Source organism: Pleurodeles waltl, chromosome 11 (genome assembly GCF_031143425.1).
Source record: "Pleurodeles waltl isolate 20211129_DDA chromosome 11, aPleWal1.hap1.20221129, whole genome shotgun sequence".
Classification (NCBI taxonomy): Eukaryota; Metazoa; Chordata; class Amphibia; order Caudata; family Salamandridae; genus Pleurodeles; species Pleurodeles waltl.
In genome coordinates this window covers 350,535,715-350,555,900 of record NC_090450.1, presented here as the reverse complement: position 1 = coordinate 350,555,900, position 20,186 = coordinate 350,535,715, and the positions used below count along the sequence as shown (strand labels likewise).

The 20,186-nt window shown below is 42.6% G+C and overlaps 1 protein-coding gene across 2 annotated transcripts in view; it reads right to left on the bottom strand.

The window, feature by feature from the left end:
* Positions 1 to 421: 421 nt before the first annotated feature.
* MTERF4 (mitochondrial transcription termination factor 4) overlaps positions 422 to 20,186 on the bottom strand; it is a 233,187-nt gene continuing 213,422 nt past the window's right edge. For both annotated transcript variants that reach the window (XM_069213661.1, XM_069213660.1), the window contains 2 exons: positions 8,861 to 9,045; positions 422 to 7,983 (listed from right to left, as the gene is read on the bottom strand). In XM_069213661.1, coding sequence (XP_069069762.1) covers positions 7,678 to 7,983; positions 8,861 to 9,045 — 491 coding nt within the window. In that variant the 3' untranslated portion in view covers positions 422 to 7,677. The remainder of the gene's footprint in view (positions 7,984 to 8,860; positions 9,046 to 20,186) is intronic.

Genomic DNA, 20,186 nt, shown 5'->3' with positions numbered 1-20,186 from the left:
ATAACATTTGAAAGTGATGGGAGGTGCCACGGTAGAGGTACTCTGACCCCAGGAGACTGACGGAAGGGGTCTGTGAGGGAACCCTCAAGGATAAGAAATGTTTTTTTTTTTTTTTTTTTTAGCATCCGAAGATCCATGGAGCCACCCGGACCCTCTCAGATTAATTCAAAAAAAGAAAAAAAAAACATACACCCACTGACAGACCCACACACCTACTCACACAACCACTCGCACACACACACACACAGACTACTCACACACCCACACACTCAAACCCACTCACACATCCAAACACTCATACACCCACACAACCACTCATACACCATTTCACAGACCCACATAGCCACTCACACACCCATATAGCCACTCAAACACCCACACACAGGCAGTGATACACTTGTAGACATTGCAATACCGTATGTTTGGATTAAATGTGCTGTTTTAGTTTTGAATGTGTGCAATATAACCAGCAAACCCCTTATTTGTCTGAGGATTTGCGACAGATCCAGTGATACATAAAATTCATTTAAAAAAAAGAAATACTTGGTGCATTGCATTTATAGAAAGACTACATACGTTACTTTACCTTACTTATTTAATAAGAATGAATGTGTGACTAAAATGTATTTATAAACTTGTGAATATGTATAGTAGTAAATTGAATTTATGGGTCAAATCATAGTACAATTTATATTAAAAAACTGTGAAATTCACTAAAAATAAACCAAGGCTACAGGGATGTTATAGTTAGGAAACAGCATTCGTAGAACTTAGAAATTCACTGAAAAAAAATAAATCACAGCTTACAAGGATTTTGTAGTTATGAAATAAAATCGAATACACTTGAAAATTCAGTCATAAAACCAAATTTTACTGGGACGTTATTAGTTAGATTCAGATTTGACACAAACAAAACCAGAGAAATTCAGCAGTTATTGTAATCTCAAGTAACTATAATACGTGCCCTACTATTACTATAACTTGAGCCCTTGCCATGCACTGCTAAATACCCCACATATTACATCATTTATGACATCTTCTATGACATCATTGATATATCCCTACAACATTTGCAGTGAAATTATTTTTGAAAAAACTGCATGGCGGGAGAGCGAGTTTTAGTTACCTTAGGGCATGAGTTATAGTTACTTGACATAACTATAACTGCTGAATTTCTATGGAATTTTGTGTGTGTAAAATATGAACCTAACTATAACATCCCCATAACCTTTAGTTTTTTTCAGTGAATATATATATATATATATATGGAAAATGTCACTTACCTAGTGTACATCTGTTCGTGGCATGTAGAGCTGCAGATTCACATGCTGTGCATATCCTGCCATGTAGTGTTGGGATCGGAGTGTTACAAGTTGTTTTTCTGCAAGGAAGTCTTTTTTTTCAAGTCACGAGACAGAGTGACTTCTCCTCTCGGTGATAGTGCGCATTGGCATCAAGTCCTTTGTTAGATTGTTTTCCCGCAGAAGGGTGAAGTAAGGAGTGAAAGATTGTGTATGCACAACTATAGACATATAAGAAGTAACCAAGATGTCCATGCAAATATATATATATATATATATATATACACACACACACACACTAATGTACAAATGAGTATTACAACGACTACAGGCTCCCGGGGAGGGCACATGTGAATCTGCAGCACTACAAGCCACAAACAGATGTATACTAGGTAAGTGACATTTTCCGTTCAATGGCACTTGTAGCTGTAGATACACATGCTGTGCATAGGCTAAAAAGCAGTTCTCCTCCCAAATAAGCAGTGTTTAGCCTGTAGGAGATAAGGTGGTTTCAAATAGTGTTTTAAGCACTGCTTGTCCAACAGTGGCTTGTTGTCTAGATAAAACATCCACACAGTAATGCTTTGTGAAAGTATGTGGTGTGGACCATGTGGCAGCTTTGCATATATCTGCCATTGGTATATTTCCTAGGAATGACGTAGAGGTACTCTTTTTGGAATGTGCTTTTGGAGTTATTAATAGTTGCCTTTTTGCCTTAAGGTAACATGTTTGAATACATCTCACAATCCATCTAGCTAATCCTTGTTTTGAAATGGGATTACCTTGATGAGATTGTTGGAAAGCAACAAAAAATGGATTTGTTTTCCTAAAATCTTTTGTTCTGTCTACGTAGTACATAAGAGCTCTCTTAAGGTCAAAAGTGTGCAGAGCTCTTTCAGCAGTAGAGTCTGGCTGTGGAAAGAAGACTGGCAATTCCACTGACTGATTAATGTGAAAAGCTGAAACCACTTTAGATAAGAATTTGGGGTTTGTCCTAAGTGCAACTTTGTGTTTGTGTACTTGGAAGAACGGTTCCTCTTGAGTAAATGCTTGAATTTCACTTACTCTTCTTAATGAAGTAATTGCTACTAAGAAAGCGATCTTCCATGTGAGAAATTGAATAGCACAAGAGTGCATGGGTTCGAATAATGGGCCCATTAGTCTTGTGAGTACAATACTAAGATTCCATGCTGGAACTGGTGGAGTTCTGGGTGGAATAATGAGTTTAAGTCCTTTCATAAATGCTTTTATGACAGGAACTCTAAAGAGAGAAGTATGTTGTATGGTTTGTAGGTATGCTGATATGGCTGTTAAATTAATTTTAATAGAGGAAAGAGCAAGGTTTGCTTTTTGTAAATATACAAATAGCAACAATATCTTGTACTGACACTTTAGGTGGATCTATACTTTTAGGTTGGCAGTAGTATACAAACCATTTCCACTTATTTGCATAGCATTGACTGGTTGTTGGTTTACGTGCTTGTTTTAGAATGTTCATACATTCTAATGGAAGCTGTAAATATCCAAACTCTATGACTTCAGGTGCCAAATTGCTAAATTGAGTACACTGGGATTGGGGTGCCTGATTTGACCTTTGTTCTGAGTTAACAGATCTGGTCTGATTGGACGTTTGTGATGGGGCACTACTGACAGATCCAGGAGTGTTGTGTACCAGTGTTAGCGTGCCCACGTGGGAGCTATGAGTATCATGGTGAGAGACATGTGACGCATTTTGTTGACCAGCAATGGAATTAACGGAAGAGGGGGGAAAAGCGTAAGCAAATATCCCTGACCAGTTGATCCATAGGGCATTGCCCTTGGACTGAGGGTGTGGGTGTCTTGATGCAAAGTTTTGGCATTTTGCCTTTTCGCTTGTTGCAAAAAGGTCTATGTTCGGTGTTCCCCACCTTTGAAAGTAATATTGAAGTACCTGTGGGTGAACCTCCCACTCGTGTATTTGTTGCTGCGTCCTGCTTAGAAGGTCTGCTAGCTGGTTGTGTATTCCTGGGATACATTCCCCTAGTAAGTGAATCTGATTGTGAATTGCTCATTTCCATATTGTTTAAGCTAGAAGGGACAATTGAGGTGAATGTGTCACTCCTTGTTTCTTCAGATAATACATTGTTGTCTGTTCTTATTAGGATTATTTTGTGTATGATCTAAGGTTGGAATGCTTTGATGGCTAAGAACACAGCTAATAATTCCAAGTGGTTTATGTGGTAAGTTGATTGTGTTGAGCCCCATTCCCCTTGTATGGTTAGGTTGTTGAGATGGGCTCCCCAACCTGTCATTGACGCATCTGTTGTGATTATGGTCTCTGGCATTGGGTCTTGAAAGGACCGCCCCTTTGTTAAGTTGTTGTGATTCCACCATTGCAGAGATTTGTACGTTTGCTGGTCTAACAACACTAGATCCTGTAACTGACCCTGTGCCTATTGTTGTGAGAGACACTGTTGCAGTGGTCTCATGTTTAGTCTTGCATGTGGTACTACTGCTACACATGATGCAATCATTCCAATAGTTTCATGATAAATCGTACTGTGTAAGTCTGATTGCCCTAGACTTGTGATATGAGGTATTGAAAAGCCTGTATCCTTTGTGGATTTGGGTAGGCTAATGCTGTTTGAGTATTGAGAATTGCACCTAGATAAGGTTGAATTTGCACTGGTTGAAGATGAGATTTCTGGTAACTGATTGTGAACGTTAGTGTGTGTAGTACCCTAGTCTATTGTGTATTGTGTGTGTTGTTGACACTGTAGAATGTAGCTGGATTTTATTAACCAATCGTCTAGATAAGGGAAGACATGTATGTGGTGTCTTCTGAGGTAAGCCGCTACTACAGCTAGACATTTTGTGAACACTGGGTACTGTTGTTATCCCGAAGGGTAGTACTCTGAATTGGTAGCAGTTGCCTGATATTTCACACCTTAGGTACTTGTAGTGAGCTGGATGTATGGGAATGTGGAAGTAGGCGTCCTTTAGATCTAACACGGTCATGTAATTGTGTTTTTGTAGTAGAGGAATGACGTCCTGTAGAGTAACCATGTGAAAATGTTCTGACAGGATATATGGATTTAGAGGTCTGAGATCTAGAATGGGTCTGAGAGTACCATCCTTTTTTGGTATAAGGAAGTATAGCGAGAATACTCCTTTCCCTTGCTGTGAGATGGGAACCATTTCTATTGCCCCTTTGAGAACGAGGGGGAATATTTGGTGGAGTAGAGGTGAGGTCTAGGCAATAACCATTGCGGATAATTGAAAGTACCCACTGATCTGTGGTGATGTTCTGCCAGTGAGAATGAAATTGTTGTAGCCTTCCTCCCACAGGAGACGTATGGGATTGTGGGATGTTTGGGAAATCATTGTTTAGTGGGATTGGTAGCACTCTTGAGGCTGTAAATTTTGCTCTGGCTCTGAAGTTCTGTCCTCTGTAAGAACCTCTAAATGACCCTCTTGAATAATACTGCTGTTTGTTTTGGATGGGAGGTGGAAGCTTCTGTAGTTTGGGATTTAAAATCTCCACCTAAACTGCTGTATCCGAAACGAACCCCAAAAAAGTGTGGTATAAAGGGTTCCCATGGCTTTTGCAGTATCGGAGTCCTTTCTGAGTTTCTCAATGGTAGTGTCTACTTCTGGTCTGAAGAGATGCTGTTTATCGAATGGCATTAGAAGCACTGCCTGTTGTATTTCAGGGTTAAAACCTGAGGACCTTAACCATGCATTTCGTCTGATTGTAATGCTAGTATTAATATTTCGAGCTGCAGTGTCAGCTGCATCTAGAGCAGATCTAATCTGGTTATTTGTAATAGCCTGTCCCCCTTCTACAATTTGCTGTGCCCTCTTTTGGTGTTCCATGGGTAGGTATTACAATAATTATTGCATTTCATCCCAATATGCCCGGTCGTATCTTGCCAACAGGGCCTGGGAATTGGAAATTCACCATTGGTTGGCTGCTTGTGTTGCCACCCTGTCCCCCACAGCATCAAATTTTCTACTTTATTTGTCATGGGGTGGGGTATTCCCTGAAAACTGACTATTAGCAAGTTTCCAGGCTGCACTGTCCACAATAAAATCTGGTGGCAGTTGTGTGTAATGTAGACTGGGTCTGTTGGTGCAGGCTTATATTTCTTGTCAATTCTTGGAGTTAGAACCCTAGCTTTAACTGGTTCTTTAAATATGTTGGCTGCGTGCCTAAGCATACCAGGAAGCATTGGTAGGCACTGGTAGTGTTTATGGGTAGAGGATAGTGTATTAAAAAGAAAATCCTCCTTCAAACGTTCTGCATGCATTTGGACCCCATGCTATGCAGCTGCCCTAGATATAACTTGGGTATAAACCGTACTATCCTCTGGTGGTGATGATTTAGTAGGGTAGAGTTCTGGATCACTGGATGGTATAGGATCCAAATCATCATTCACAGGGAGACATGGGTTCACCATGTCTCCCTGTGAATAAGTATGGGAGTGTGATGGTGACGGTAGTGGTGGTGGGGTATTAGGTGGTGTGAGAAAGAAAGCTGCGGTGAATCTGGTGGAGAAAGCTGAAGAGGTGATGGCTTCTCTTTTTGCTTGAATTTTTTGCTGGTGGTGGGGCAGTATCAAGAGTCTCTTGGAATGCTATCTTTCTGTAGAGTCTGTAGAGGTGTAATAATGTTCCCAGTCTCTGTGGATTTATATTCTTTCCTGCTTACTGTTCATATCCTCCAAAATTGGTTGAATGTCACATTCCTCTCTGATGTTGAGAGGTTGTTTTTGTGCCCTTAGAGGATTGTTCTATGGATATTTTGGGCATATGGTTCAATCGGGTTGAAAGCCCTGTTTCTTCTGTATAGAAGGATGTTTTCAGCTCCGAAGCCGGATGCATTAATTTCGAATCTGAAGATTGTAGGCATCGGCTCGGTTCGGAGGTTGAGCTTCTTATTTTCTTGCTTGACTCCGGCACCGAAACAGTGGCCTGTTGATGGGGTATTTTGGCCTTTTTCGGCACTGAACTCAGGGCCGGTCGCAATTACTTTTTTTCGGGTGGAACCATGGCTTGACAGCAGTGATGCACCCAAGGCCTTGCTTTATTTTTTCAAAGTGGGTGTACGGGCAGGTGTACTCACATACTGTGCCACTGTGATTGGCTGGCTGTCGTCTTCTGTTCCTTGTTAGGAGTCGGAATCTGGGATCGAAACAGCCGTCTCTGCCACCTCCTCCTCTAAGGTGTCAGTGGACTCTGTATGTTTCAACGCCATCTCGAGTCTTCTTGCCCTTCGATCACGCAGTGTCTTCTTCGATAGAAATGAAAGGCAAGCTTCACAATGTTCAGGAGAAAGGCAAAGATTACAGACCAAGTGCTGGTCGGTATAAGGGAATTTTGCGTGGCTCCGAAGACAGAATCGGAATGGAGTCCGATCCATCAGGCTATGGCGCAGTAGACCGGAACAGGCCCAAGAAGGGCGCAAGTGCCCAAAAAGGTGTTTTCTTGATCCCGACGGTACTATCGGATTGATTGCAGATGTAAACGCATTTGAAAACAATACCAACAGTATGAGAAAGTGAATATAGAGTTTCCGAATCGAAAGTCTTGGAGTGAGAGGGAACACGTCTGAACCCGACGGAAGAAAGAAAACAATCTAACAAAGGAGTCGATGCCCATGCGCACTATCACCGAGAGGAGGAGTCACTTGATCCTGTGACTCCCCAAAAAAAAAGACTTCTTCGAAGAAAAGCAGCTTGTAACACTCCGAGCCCAACACTAGATGGCGGGATATACACAGCATGTGTATCTGCAGCTACACATGCCATTGAACATATATATATATACATATATATATATATATATATATATATATATATATATATATATATATACATACACATACATATACACATACACACACACATACACATATATGTATATAAAATTTGTAATCACAGCAACGCACTTTATTATATATGCAATATATAGGTATTACTCTGTTAGAATACACTACGTATTTAATAGTTCTCAATTGCCTCCTTTCTTCCTCAGTTCCTCTCCCCTTTGTATATATACATCTTGAGAAAGCTATAGCACAATAACTGGTAGTTCTGTTGAAGCATAATGGTTTACTCTTAACATATGCATGCTCTTTTTCTAATTCATATATATTTCTTATTTGTGGTATTGTTTTTTTTAAATTTTGTTATGAAGATTGACTGTCATTAAGATAACTGTGTTTTTACTATTGCTCAAACATTTCAAACTTAAAAAAACAACAAGTTTCAAGTATTGGTAAGACTAAGTAATCCAATCACAACAATTTCCAACAACTTTATTTTCCAGCTGACTGGGGGTCACCAGGAGTCTAGTTAAGAACCTAACTATCACAGTCTGTGTCTTGCCCTCCAGTCTAAACTTCTTCATCTTCCTCCTCCTCCATCAGCTCCTCTTCTTCACGGTTCAGCAACTTCTTGAAGATATGGAACTCTTCTTGAGTGGATAATGCAACCTTGGACAAAAACAGATCCTCTGACACACCAATCACCTCCTTCAGCTTGGGGTTGCAAATCTGTGTTTGCCCCTTTTTGTCTGGGGTTTGGTATCGTCCCAGGCGCTCCAAGAAAGAGTGCCGATATTTCAGCTCAGACAGACTGAAGTGGAAAAGTCTAGACTTCACTACCTCTTGCTGCCGGACACCAAGCCGAAAGTGAGCATACTGAGAATGGAGACAGAAAAAAGCATAAGGTGGTTGCTCAACAGTTGGATCCTTCACATAACAGAGCAGAGCTGAAGATTGCTAATAGGAACAGGTTTTCAAATCTTTTTCAAGTAACAAAATAGCTCACACATACTTGCCAATCTTCTATGGGGCAAGGGCTCCAACATTTAAGAGAAACAAACCTTTATATTTCTGATATGAACTCTTTGTCACCTGATGAATAATAGACATTTTCAATGCACATAGCACTTACCTAAAAACTTCACTTACTGACAGTGTCAAATATAGCTGTGACTCATCAACTATGGTGCTAAACAGGAACTTTAAGGTATGTTATGACAAGGACTACAATATTGTTTTATGGGGAAAAAATGCACGGACAGTTAATCCATCTCATCAAAGCGCTGGCATCACTTGCTGTTTTTACGTAGGAGACCAAATGGAATGGTGAGCAGGATGGATTCCTCAGTATGAACTAACAACGGGCAACTTAAATTAGCATCCACCGGGAATAAGGGCTAAGACTTTTCAAATAATTTTGGTACTAGGTTTAGGATTAGTACATTGTCCTAAAACCATTTTTTTTGTGGTTGTGGATAGTACATCAGTGCCTATCAGCAGGTACTTTTTAGACTGCGGGTATCATTTTCAACTCAATATTTTATGTGAAGCTGATTTTAAGTTTGTACATTTTACCCTCTATAGTGAGCTATTATTAGTGGTTACTGTCAATCTCATGAATGCATCTCCATTAGCAATTCAGCCATTGTGTCAGTGGAAGCACAAAGCACCACCCATCCATGGTCTCCTGTCACGCTGCTCTGGTGTGCCTGGGCCCTGTGTGCACTTAACTCAGAGCCAGTCTTCTCCTCACCTGAAACTTGTGCTCCAACTCATCAGGCTGCTCTTTCAGGATTCCAGGACATGTTCGCACAATCTCTGTTAACTGTTGTGCCGAGAAAAGGCACCGCTCTTTCAGGCAACGCACCACAGCATCTGCATGCTTTCGAGAGACCATAAGAAGGCTGGGAATATGGGAGATAACTCGCTGAAGACTTCCTAGGAGGAGAATGATGAAAAATAATAGTACTGGGGTAAAAGAAAAATAGGGAGAAGAAATAGCCACCAATAGTACAGTCAGGTAACACCAAAAAGAAGGATTATTAGAAAGGATAATCCCAACAGTGAAACTAGCTCTAAAATTATATACTTTACACTGACTTTTAGCCTTTTTTAAATTTATAGTTCAGTAAGTAAGGCAAAGGGGGACAGATAAATGCCCAATACCACAGTGCACCATTTCACTGACATGAACTTTGGAAACCACTGGTAAGTCAAAGTAATGTCAACAACCAAATCCATGAAGTCATAGGAATACCAAAATGACCGCTTGTTTGGTGAATCAGGTCCTATGGAAAATAAATGCAAGTGTTTTGTCATTTAATTTCATTAACATCCACAACAATACAAATACAAATAAGAGAAAAGATAAAACATACAAGTATACAAAAAGATATGTGTCTTGCAACATTGCTGTGCTTTAAGCACACAATGATGATACAACTATCCTATAAATGAAAACAATAAAAACAACAATCTGAAAATAAAACAACATACAACAATCAACTACTCAGACTCTTGAAATCTTACTATTTGAGAAGATACTATTCCTCCTGATTAGCCACATTGCACTAAGGAATTTTGCAACAGAGATGGCGAACATTGGTCACGGATCTGTCCTAAGAATGCAAAAGGGAACGGAGTGACTATGAACACCTAGAAGTCTGCATACAGGAGCTAGCCACTTTCTACGCAGCAATATATATATGCTGGACAAGCAGATAAAAAGTAGCATAGGCTCTTATTCTTGTTGTTGCAGGCCTGGCAAACAGTGGCTTCCCCAGCCGACCGATTAAAAGTAAATGCCCTTAAAGGTGGGACACTTACAAAAAACTGAAAGTAAAGTTTCCTGTCCATGGGAGCCAAAATATGGTCCCAGAACACCTCGTATCTGCTCTCACTTTTAAAATCAATAAAATCATACAATAGTTTGGAATGGGCATTAAACTCCAATTCACCAGCTGCTATAGCCACCCAGTAACACTTTTCAAAATTATCATTTGAAGGGAAATTGGCAGACTCTGGACGGTCCCACAATTCAGGTAACCCTAACAAATAAAATGCTTTCTTAATGATTCTAAGCAAGGGTACTATAGCAAAACAATCTGCTTTACGAACAGCCTGAAAGACTCCTACATATTGGGCTAACTCGGGGGTAGTCCACAAGAGCCTCCAAAATAAGAGGAGGCAGTCTTGCTTTACCATTTAACCTCCTAATCCCCAGATCCTTAAATAATGGAAGCAAAGAAGTGCTTGCTGGAAGAGCAGCTAAGTTCCTCACAAACTTCTTTTCTGTTCTAGACAGCTCATTATTATTAGAAAACCCCCTTAGTTTTGCACCATAAAGGGCAGAACCATAGGCTTTAGCTTCAAAAATCTGAAGCGCTGGTCTTATAAGTTTGGTGTATGAGACTGCGTGTTCCTTCAATAAAGCACCCATAATCTGCTTCTGCTTAATGGCTGTCTTAGAGATGTGCATCGTCCAGGTCTTGCTTTCTGCAATCGTTATACCTAAATATGTAAAAGAATCTACCATTTCCAGAGGAGTTCCGCCCAAAAAGATATTCCCCTTTAAAGTCTTGCGAGAATTGAATGGCATTAATTTAGTTTTTAATGGGCTGATCTCCAATGCCACAAGCGGAACGTAATTCGTTTTAAGGGATAAGAAGTTTCTGCAAACCACTCAATGTTTTTGAGATCATTAACGTGTTGTCAGCAAACAGGAGAATTTGAATTTTTGTTGCGTCTAAGATAGGAGCATGTTTCTACCTGAGTGAGGAAAGAAACTACATCATTAATAAACATTTAAAATAGAGTGGAAGCCAAGACACAGCCTTGACACACTCCCCCTTAGAACCAAAATCTTATCCGTCAACTGTCCTTGATCTCTGCATCTAACATGTGCCTAGTTGTTCACATGCAGGCATACTAATAATGAAAGAATATAAGAGGGCATTGCCACATCTGCTAGAGCCTTCCATAGTCTAGAACGAGGGACTAAGTCAAACGCTCACTTTAAATCAACAAAAGCTACATAGAGATTATCCTTACCAATAGTAACCGCTTTCCAGTATAACAATAACAACTGAAAAACCTGGTCTATGGTAGAAACCTTCTTTCGAAAGCCAGCTTGAAATGGACTAAGAATATCATAATCTGTCATCCATTCCTGAATCTTCCCCAAGATGCATCTACAAAACATTTTCTGCAAGCAATCTAAAAGACTAGTAGGGCTATAATTGCTCGGCAGGGACCTATGCCCCTTTTGTATATTGATATGACAATCGCACCCCCTCCAGGTATTAGGCATCAGTGCCACTGCAGCAATTGCATTGGCTATAGCAAGAATATATCAAGACCATGTCTCTTCCTCAGTCAAAAAGAGATCCGCCGGTACCCCATCTGCAGCAGAGGCCCACCACACTTGGTAGCCTCCAATGATAAAACAATATCAGATAGCACCAACAATGGAGTATCAGAAAGTCCTGGCGAGGCTAAAAGTGCAGATATCTGCCCTTGTTCAACACAGCTAGAATCAGTAGCATATAAGAAGCTAAAATGGTCAACCCAATCAGCGGAGGCGATATTCGTTGTTACTTAAAAAAGCACTTGTGTCTGGACCTCTGGCAACCAATGACCAAAAGTTAAGTCATTCGCTAGGGCTGCATTACTTAATGCTCCCCACCTCTGTTCATCCCAGGTTCACTTAGCTTTTAAAATACCAGCCTTGTATGCTTTTCTAAGAGTAGGAATTACAGCCATGTTCTTAAATTTAATCACTTTAATCAATGAAGAATTTAAGGCTCGGCAGTCCTTATCAAACCAAGAATGATTCCCACTTGCTCGAATGCTACCTTGCTTGGTAGAGACAGAAAAAAAACCTGCCACTCCATCAAAAAGATCAACATGTATTGATCGCAAGTAGAAGTATAATCCATTTCAACATGAGCAAGCAGTGTTATTAATCCTAAGCATGCAGAGGGTGGGAGGGTAGGAGAAGGATAAATATATTATGTATGGAGCGTTTGTGTAATTAAGGTTAGGTCAGAGTTTCCACTGAAAATTGATATTTTGTTTTAAGCGCTGTTCGACAACTCTGCACAGAACTTTAAAAACAAGATCATCCATTGTGGGTACGATATGTCTAATTTTGTGCAGATCTGTCAAGTGGTGGGCAAAAAAATTAAAACAAGCATTGGAAAAGTCAATACATCACGAATACACAAGAGCTATCAGCTTTGGCAATGTGTTTTTGCCTTTTTGTACACAAGTGTGGTTGCTGTTCAGCATGGTTAAAAGTTGGGGGAGTGAAGTGCTGCAGAGTGATATCATAGAATGGATTTGTAGGAATTGAGTGTCGTGGAGTGGGGGCAGTAGAGCATCATAGTGGGGAGTATAGTTCAGTGGCAGAGTGTCGTAGGCTACAGTGTCAGAGTGGAGTGGTGTGGGGTGGAAAAGAGTGGCGGGGAATGAGGTAGTGGAGTGGACTGGAGTAGAGTAGGGTGGACTGGGGTAGAGTGGGGTTGACTGAGTGGGTGGAAGGTTGTGCTGCCTTACCTGGAGGGACTTGCTGTCCCAGGGATCCCCACTGCCTGTGGGGGCCGGACTTCCGATCGCAGGCGCTCACAGCACACCGCATCACCCCGCAACGCTGCTGTGCTGCCTTACCTGGAGGGACTTGCTGTCCCAGGTATCCTTGCTGCCTGTGGGGGCCGGACATCCAATCACGGACGCTCATAGTGCGCTGTGTCACCCCGCAACGCTGCTGTGCTGCCTTACTTGGAGGGACTTGCTGTCCCAGGGATCCTCGCTGCCTGTGGGGGCCGGAATTCTGATCGCGGGCGCTCATAGCGTGCCGCATCGCCCCACAACGCGGGACGCACGTGGGTGAAGCCCGTCCAAGACAGTTTGAGGCCGGGCTGGGCCAGCTCTCTTAGTTCCGAGGTAGGATTGTTGAAGATTTTGTTGTTGAGCACCACTTAATCTGTGTGGTAGACCAATAGCACACGGAATGGCGAAGCGTAAGGCCAAAGGAAGTCCTGCAGCAGGCCTTGTGCAAACTAAAATACCAAAGCTCCTTCAAACTTCGCACTCTCTCTCCAACTGTGTAGTCAATGAAATAGACACTCTGATTGAACAGGTCGAATCTATTTTAAATAAAAAGGAGAAAAATTCGAGAAAGGGCTTAGAAAATGGTACTCTTACCCCCTTTCTTTCTTCTAGACTTCCCAGTAAGAGCAGTATTCAAGCTAAGCAAGATTCCCTGCAGGCTTTGGCACCTCAGGCTGGTAGCACGAATATAAATTCCCCAGCACTTATCTTACCTCATAGCAACATTGAAGATCCCAGGTTACATTCTTCCACGGCCCCTAAACCCTCGTCCCAGGATGATCTGGCTTCTCTTGTTACTGACTTAAAAGATGAAGTGAGAGAGCTGAATTTATTAATGGGAGAAGTGTTACACACTTTTAGATCTATCAGCCTGAGGAGGGACATTACCCATATTCATGAGGATGAGGTGGCTCTCCCGAATGTACGGGTCCCCTTACCACAAGGAAATGTGACTAACTTAAGTGGTGCCTGCTCCTTCAAGAGATATGCCCAGGTCCCGGGAGTTCCTGCTAATGCACCATGTTCTAGGGGTCCTTTTGAAGCATCTCTGGGGTATCGATCACGAGCGAAATTGGAATGGGATTCGACTACTGCTTACAACCATTCCAGCCGTATTAGTAAAGGTTACCCAATTTATATGTGCAAGGTACCCCCTCTTCCCCCAACACATGGGAAGACAAATCCTCATTAATAAATAAAGCCTCTTACTGGCTACGTCACACTAGGCAATGTGGCTCTATCATCCATTTGGACATATTATCGGCCGACCGATTTAGCGGTAAGCCAGGCCACTGGGATTTTATAAAGCGCCAGGCCACACTTGGTAAAGGGCCTGTTATCTATGGAAGCCCGGAACACTATGTGGAATGGATCGAACATTTACCTTAGTAGCAGTTGGCCTGCAAAAGAAATTACCATCTACTTCGAATTTTAGGTCATCTAATGAGGGATCCAGGTTTCTAGCTCCTGGTGAAGAAACGTCCTGTGTGCCCCTAGTAAAAGATCATGATCCTCCAATTGGAGGGTCTAACCCATATGAGCTGGAACACTCGGCTGCCACATCGGACATTGATTGACTACATTTGCCTAAAATGCACAGGGGTGTTAAAATACCCTCTCCCGATGCCACAGTCCATCTACTTGACATTTTTGATCTGGAACCTCCTGTTTCAGGGAACATTATTGCAATCCCAAATTTTGTGGAGAGTCCTGCAAAGATATGCATTCTTGTCAATTATCAGGAGGGCCTCCGCTACCCTGAATCTTCATCGATGGAGTTAATGTCATGGAATGTGGCTGGAATCCGCAATAAACTAGATGATGATGTTTGAGGGGAGTACATAGACAAATTTAAACTCTGTTTCAGGAAACCTGGGCCACCACAAACGTGCATAGACAGGGGTTCTGTTCATTTTGCAAAGAGGCTAAATCATCACCTGCTGGTAGAGCAGCAGGTGGTCTTATCACCTGGATAAGAATCTCTGAGGTGGGCAGTGCTAAGGAAATTCATGTGGATTCGCCTGGCATTCTGGCGATATCGATACAATCCAACCAAGGCTTACCAGTGCTGTGAATTAACATCTACAAAACAGACCGGATCACCCCAGTCGAACGTCTAGCACTATTCAGATGTTGAACTCTCTAACCCTGGACTTTCATCCACCGCACTATATTATTATAGCGGGTGATTTTAACGTGTCGCTTGAGCCTAACTTAGTGTTTTCTGAGGTTACGCAGTTAGAAGACTCAATATGGAATATCCCCTCCTATTTGACCCAGAAGAAACATCCAAAAACTAGTAACAGGGCTCTCCAGATCATTGACCTTATGATAACTTATGGTCTCCGCCCAGGAAATGGGCGTTTTCCTTCAGATACCCCTGCGAAGCCTACTTTTGTTTAAGAGGGTCATACAGCATTTTAGATCTTGTACTTATTGACATGAGGATTTGGCACTCCATCAGAGATGTAAGGGTGGGAAAACCAATATAATAGTGACCACGCCCCTCTCCTGGTAACATATGACAGGCAGCTTTTTACAGGGACAGATGTGCAATTAAATTATGAAACTCCTGCTGCTCTGGAGGTGTCCTCCAATAAGCGTGCTGTGAAATGGGAGTCCTTAGAAACTCTCATAAATTATGGGGAAAACTGTGTGCCCCATTATCGTCCCACTTGTTATTTGACGGCTCCTCCTCACATACCCCGGGCGAGGTTATGACTTTGCATTTAGATCTTTTCTCGGCCCTCAAAGAGCTTTTTTTTTTTTTAAACTAACCGGGAGAATATTCACTTAGAAACCCATTGTCGCCACAGGTGGTTTGATAAGGCATGTAGAAAGGCCAAGAATACTCTCATAAAAGCAATAAGATCAAAAGACAGATGTAAGATAATAAAGGCAAGGCGTGATTATACGTCCACACTCAAGTCCAGTAAAAATTGCTGGGAAGAGTCTCATGGCGAGAATTAGTTCTGGCTGCTAGGGACTCAAACTCGAAACGCTTCTGGTCCTTGGTGGCCAGAAATGGACGCAACGAGAACTCCAAACCTGATTGTCATATTTCCCCAGAAACATGGGTTAGTTATTTCAGAGTTGTACAGAGATATGGCTGATTGCACCATTGCAAATGATGTCAAACCTACGCATGACTCCTCCTCGACAGCCAGTCTGATTCCCTTTACTTTGAAGGAAACAGAGATTGCCATCAGGGCCCAAAAATTAGGAAAGGCACCTGGGTTAGATGGCATACCCTCAGACATGTTTAAATCGGACTTGAACCATATGTCAATAGGGTATCAAATGCTGTTTTGGCAAGTGGAATCTATCCTCGGTCTTGGAGGGGAGCAATTATTGTTCCCATAGATGAAAAAGGGGAGAGGGGTGTTTCTGGAAATTACAGACCAATTAGCCTCCTGGACAACTTACAGAAGATTTTTTGCTACCAGGTATTATGCAGGCTTAAAGAGTAGATAGAAGAAAATCAAGTTCTCAATCATTTACAGGCGGGTTTTAGGTGAAAAGTAAGTACAGTTGATCAGGTCTTTTGCTTCCTCACTATCAAATGGAAGATGGTGGATGGGGACGCAGGGAAGCGCATGCGTAGATCTTAAGTCCGCCTTTGATCTTGTTCCATGTTGTAAGCTGTGGGAGGTTATGAGTAGGGTTGGAGTGCCGGGCCCCATTTTAAACTTAATCAAAGATCTGTATTCTGTGAATTATGCCAGAATTCGATGGGGGACAAAAGGGGAGCTGACAACTGAGATTCCTATATGCAGAGGGGCGAGACAGGGGTGTGTGCTGGCCCCTACTCTCTTCCTCATATTTATTAATGCGTGCATTCCCTATCTTCTGGACTGTGTTAATGATGCTGCCAGATTAGGCGGGGCCAAGACCCCATGTCTTTTATTTGCAGTTGACACTTTCTTATTATCTCAAACTGCGCTTGGGCTTTCTAACTTGCTCGAGGAGTTTATGGGTTTCTGCAAAGACTATGGCTTGGAAATTAATACAGCCAAAACCAAGTACATCGTATTTGGGGATGTAAAACATAAAATGAAGAAACGCATAAATTTGGAGGGCGAGGCACTAGAAAGAGTCAGTGATTTCGATTATCTGGGAATTAAGTTGGAGGATTCACATAAACGGCAGGCCCTTCTATCAAAGGCGCTTATGAGTTTAACACAGAAGTCGGGGGCATCTTGAGATGTGCGGCCAGGTCCTCCAGATTTGCCATTACTCCTGCCATGGAAATATTTAAAGCCCATGCAAGAGGGGGAGCGCTATATGGTGCAGAGTTATGGGGTTACCTCAATTTCGAGGATCTGGAAAGAGTGGAAAATTATTTTATAAAAATGTTACTAAAAGTGCCTACTAGTTCCCTACATTGCCGATCCGGATGGATCTAAATCTCCACTCCATTGCGCATATTGCTGCTCTAAGGCCATTATTATATTGGATTCGGATTTGGTCAGCGGATACTTATAGTCCGTACCGAGCCTGGCTGAACGATCTGATGAGTACCCACACTATTAAAAAAGTTAGGTGGTGCAATTATGTTGAGAATACTCTCACCAAACTTGGGCTGAGAAATTACTGGACAGACCCCTTTCTTCTCCCAAAAAAAGCTATTCAGGTTGTGAAGGACGTGTATTGGCTAAATGTATAAGCAGACAAATTATCCGAAGCGCCCTCGTCTGGTATGACAAACAATTATTTACTACTCAAATGTCATTTCGAGTTTGAGCATTATATGGATGCAATTTTATCTCCATTTGCATGAGCACTTTTTATCAGATTCAGATTAGCGTCACTCCCCCTACGCACTTTAACTCATAGATGGCTGAAGTCTGATAGCCACTCCAATTTATGCCCAATGGGCTGTGGGATTGCTGAATGTCCCGCCCATGTTCTTTTCCATTGTCCAGCATACTCTAAGCAGAGGGCTTGCTGGATTGTACCTCTTTGTAAATGTATGGGTTTTAGGAACAGGCTAACAGCTCTCAGGATCTGTAAATCAGACCCTAATGTGATAGTGGCATGTTCCCTAGCAAAAGTTCTGGAAGCCATCTGGTATCTCAGACTAAAATTTTTAAATTGTCATTTATAATGTTGTGTAACATTTGCAAGGGGTTTCGTACTTTGATAAATTATATATTTATGCATATTTTATGAAAATTTGCTTCAAAGGTGCGGCACTGCCTGATAGCAGTTATTGTATATACTTGAGTTCTCCAAATCATATTGTATTTTATTGCTTTAGCTAAAGGATTTCGAGCTGCTTTTATATTTTATATTTTATTCTGTTTTAACTGTTTTTGTTCATGTGCTTTTATGGTATGTTTTTACCGAAATAAAGCGGAATTGAATGGAATCAAATTGAGTGGGTGGAAGGATTCGAGTGGGGTTGATTGGACTGGGGTAGACTGGAGCGGGTGGATTATATTGGATTGGGGTTGGAGGATTGAATTGGAGTGATAGGACTGGGGTAGGGTGACCTGGATGCGAGTGGGGTTGTCTGGAGTTGAGTGGGGTCGTTTGGAGTTTGGTGAGGCAAGTGGAGTGGGGTGGAATGGAGTAGAGTGGGGTGGAATGGACGGGAGTGAGGTGGAATGGACGGGAGTGGGGTGGAATGGAATAGTGTGTGGTGGATTGAACTGGGGTGTGATGGATTGGACTGGAGTGTACTGGAGTAGGGTGGACTGTACTGGAGTAGGGTGGACTGGACTGAAGTGGGTTGGAAGGGGTGGACTGGAGTGACATTGTCTGGAATGGGGTGGACTGGATTGAAAAGGGGTGGAGTGGATTGGAGTGGGGTGAAATTAATTGAGTGGGATGGAATGGAGCGTAGTGGTGTGAGGTGGATTGGAAAGGACGGGATTACAGTTGGGCAGATTGCACTGGAGTGAGGTGGACTGGATTGAGTGGGATGGACTGGGGCGGGCTGGGTGCATTGGATTGGGGTGGGATGGACTGAACTGGGGTGGTGTGGATTGAATTGAGGTGGACAGGAGTGAGGTGGGGGGGACTGGAGTATGGTGGATTGGATTAAAGTGTGGCAGAACTGTTGGAGAAGGGTGGATGTGATTGAGGTGGACTGGATTGCAGTAGATAGGGTTGGGCTGAATTGGGGTGGAGTGGACTGGATTTTAGTGTGTAGATTACAGTGGATTTGAACTGAAGTCGGGTGGATTGGATGGACTAGAGTGGGGTGGAGGGGGTTGCAGTGGAATGGATTGGAGTAGGGTGAAATAGACTTGAGTACGTGGATTGTGTTGGACTGGACTGGTGGGGTGGTTTAGAGTGGGACAGATTGTTTTGGATTGGAGCAGATAGGAAAGGGTAGATTTGAGTGGGGCAAATTGTTTTGGACTGGAGTTGGGCAGATTGTTTGTGGACTAAAGTGGGGCAGATTGGTGTGGGGAGGATTGTTTTGGTTTGGGGCAGATTGCTTCAGATTGGAGTAGGGCCGCGTGGTGTGCAGCAGATTGTTTTGGACTGGGGTACAGAAGATTATTTCAGACTAGAGTGGGTAGATTGTTTTGGATTGCAGTGAGGTAGATTGGAGGGGGAAAGATTGTTGTGGGGCAAAGTGGAGTTGGGTAGATTATTTTGTACTGGAGTGGGGCAGATTGCTTTGGATCCGAACTGGGCAGATTTGAGAGGGCAAGATTGTTTTAGGCTGGAGTGGGGCAGATTGTTTTAGACTGGAGTGGGGCAGATTGTTTTTGATTGGTGTAGGGCGGAGAGGTGCGCGCTGATTGTTTTGGATTGGAGTTGGGAAGATTGTTTTGGGTTGCAGTGGGGAAGACTGGAGAAAGGATAACTGGAGAGGGTATGATTGTTTTGGATTTAAGTGGGGCCAATTGTTTTGGATTGGAGTGGGGCCAATTGTTTTGGATTGGAGTGGGGCCAATTGTTTTGGATTGGAGTGGGGCCGACTGTGTTGGATTGGAGTGAGGTAGATTGTTTTGGACTGGAGAGGGGTGGATTGGAGTAGGGCAGATTGTTTTGGGTTGGAGTGAGGCAGATTGGAGCGGGCAGATTGTTTCCGGTAGGAGCAGGACAGACTCTTTCGGATTGGATCGGGGCAGATTGTTTTGTATTGGAGTGGGGCAGATTGTTTGGATTGGAGTGGGGCAGACTGTTGTGGAGTGGGCAGACTTTTGGATTGGAGCAGAGCACATTGGAGTGGGGTAGATTTTTTTAAATTGGAATGAGGCAGTTTTTTGGATTGAAGTGGGGCAGGTTGTTTTGTACTGGAGTGGGGCAGGTTGTTTGTATTAAAGTGGGGTAGACCATTTGGGAGTGGGGAAGGCTGATTTAGGTTGGAATGGGGCAGATTGGAGTGAGACAAACTGTTTGGATTGAAGTTGGGCCTATTATTTAGAACTGGAGTGGGGTAGATTATTTTGGATTGGAATGGGGAAGACTGTAGTGGGGTTAGTTAGGAGTAATTGAGTGGATTGGAT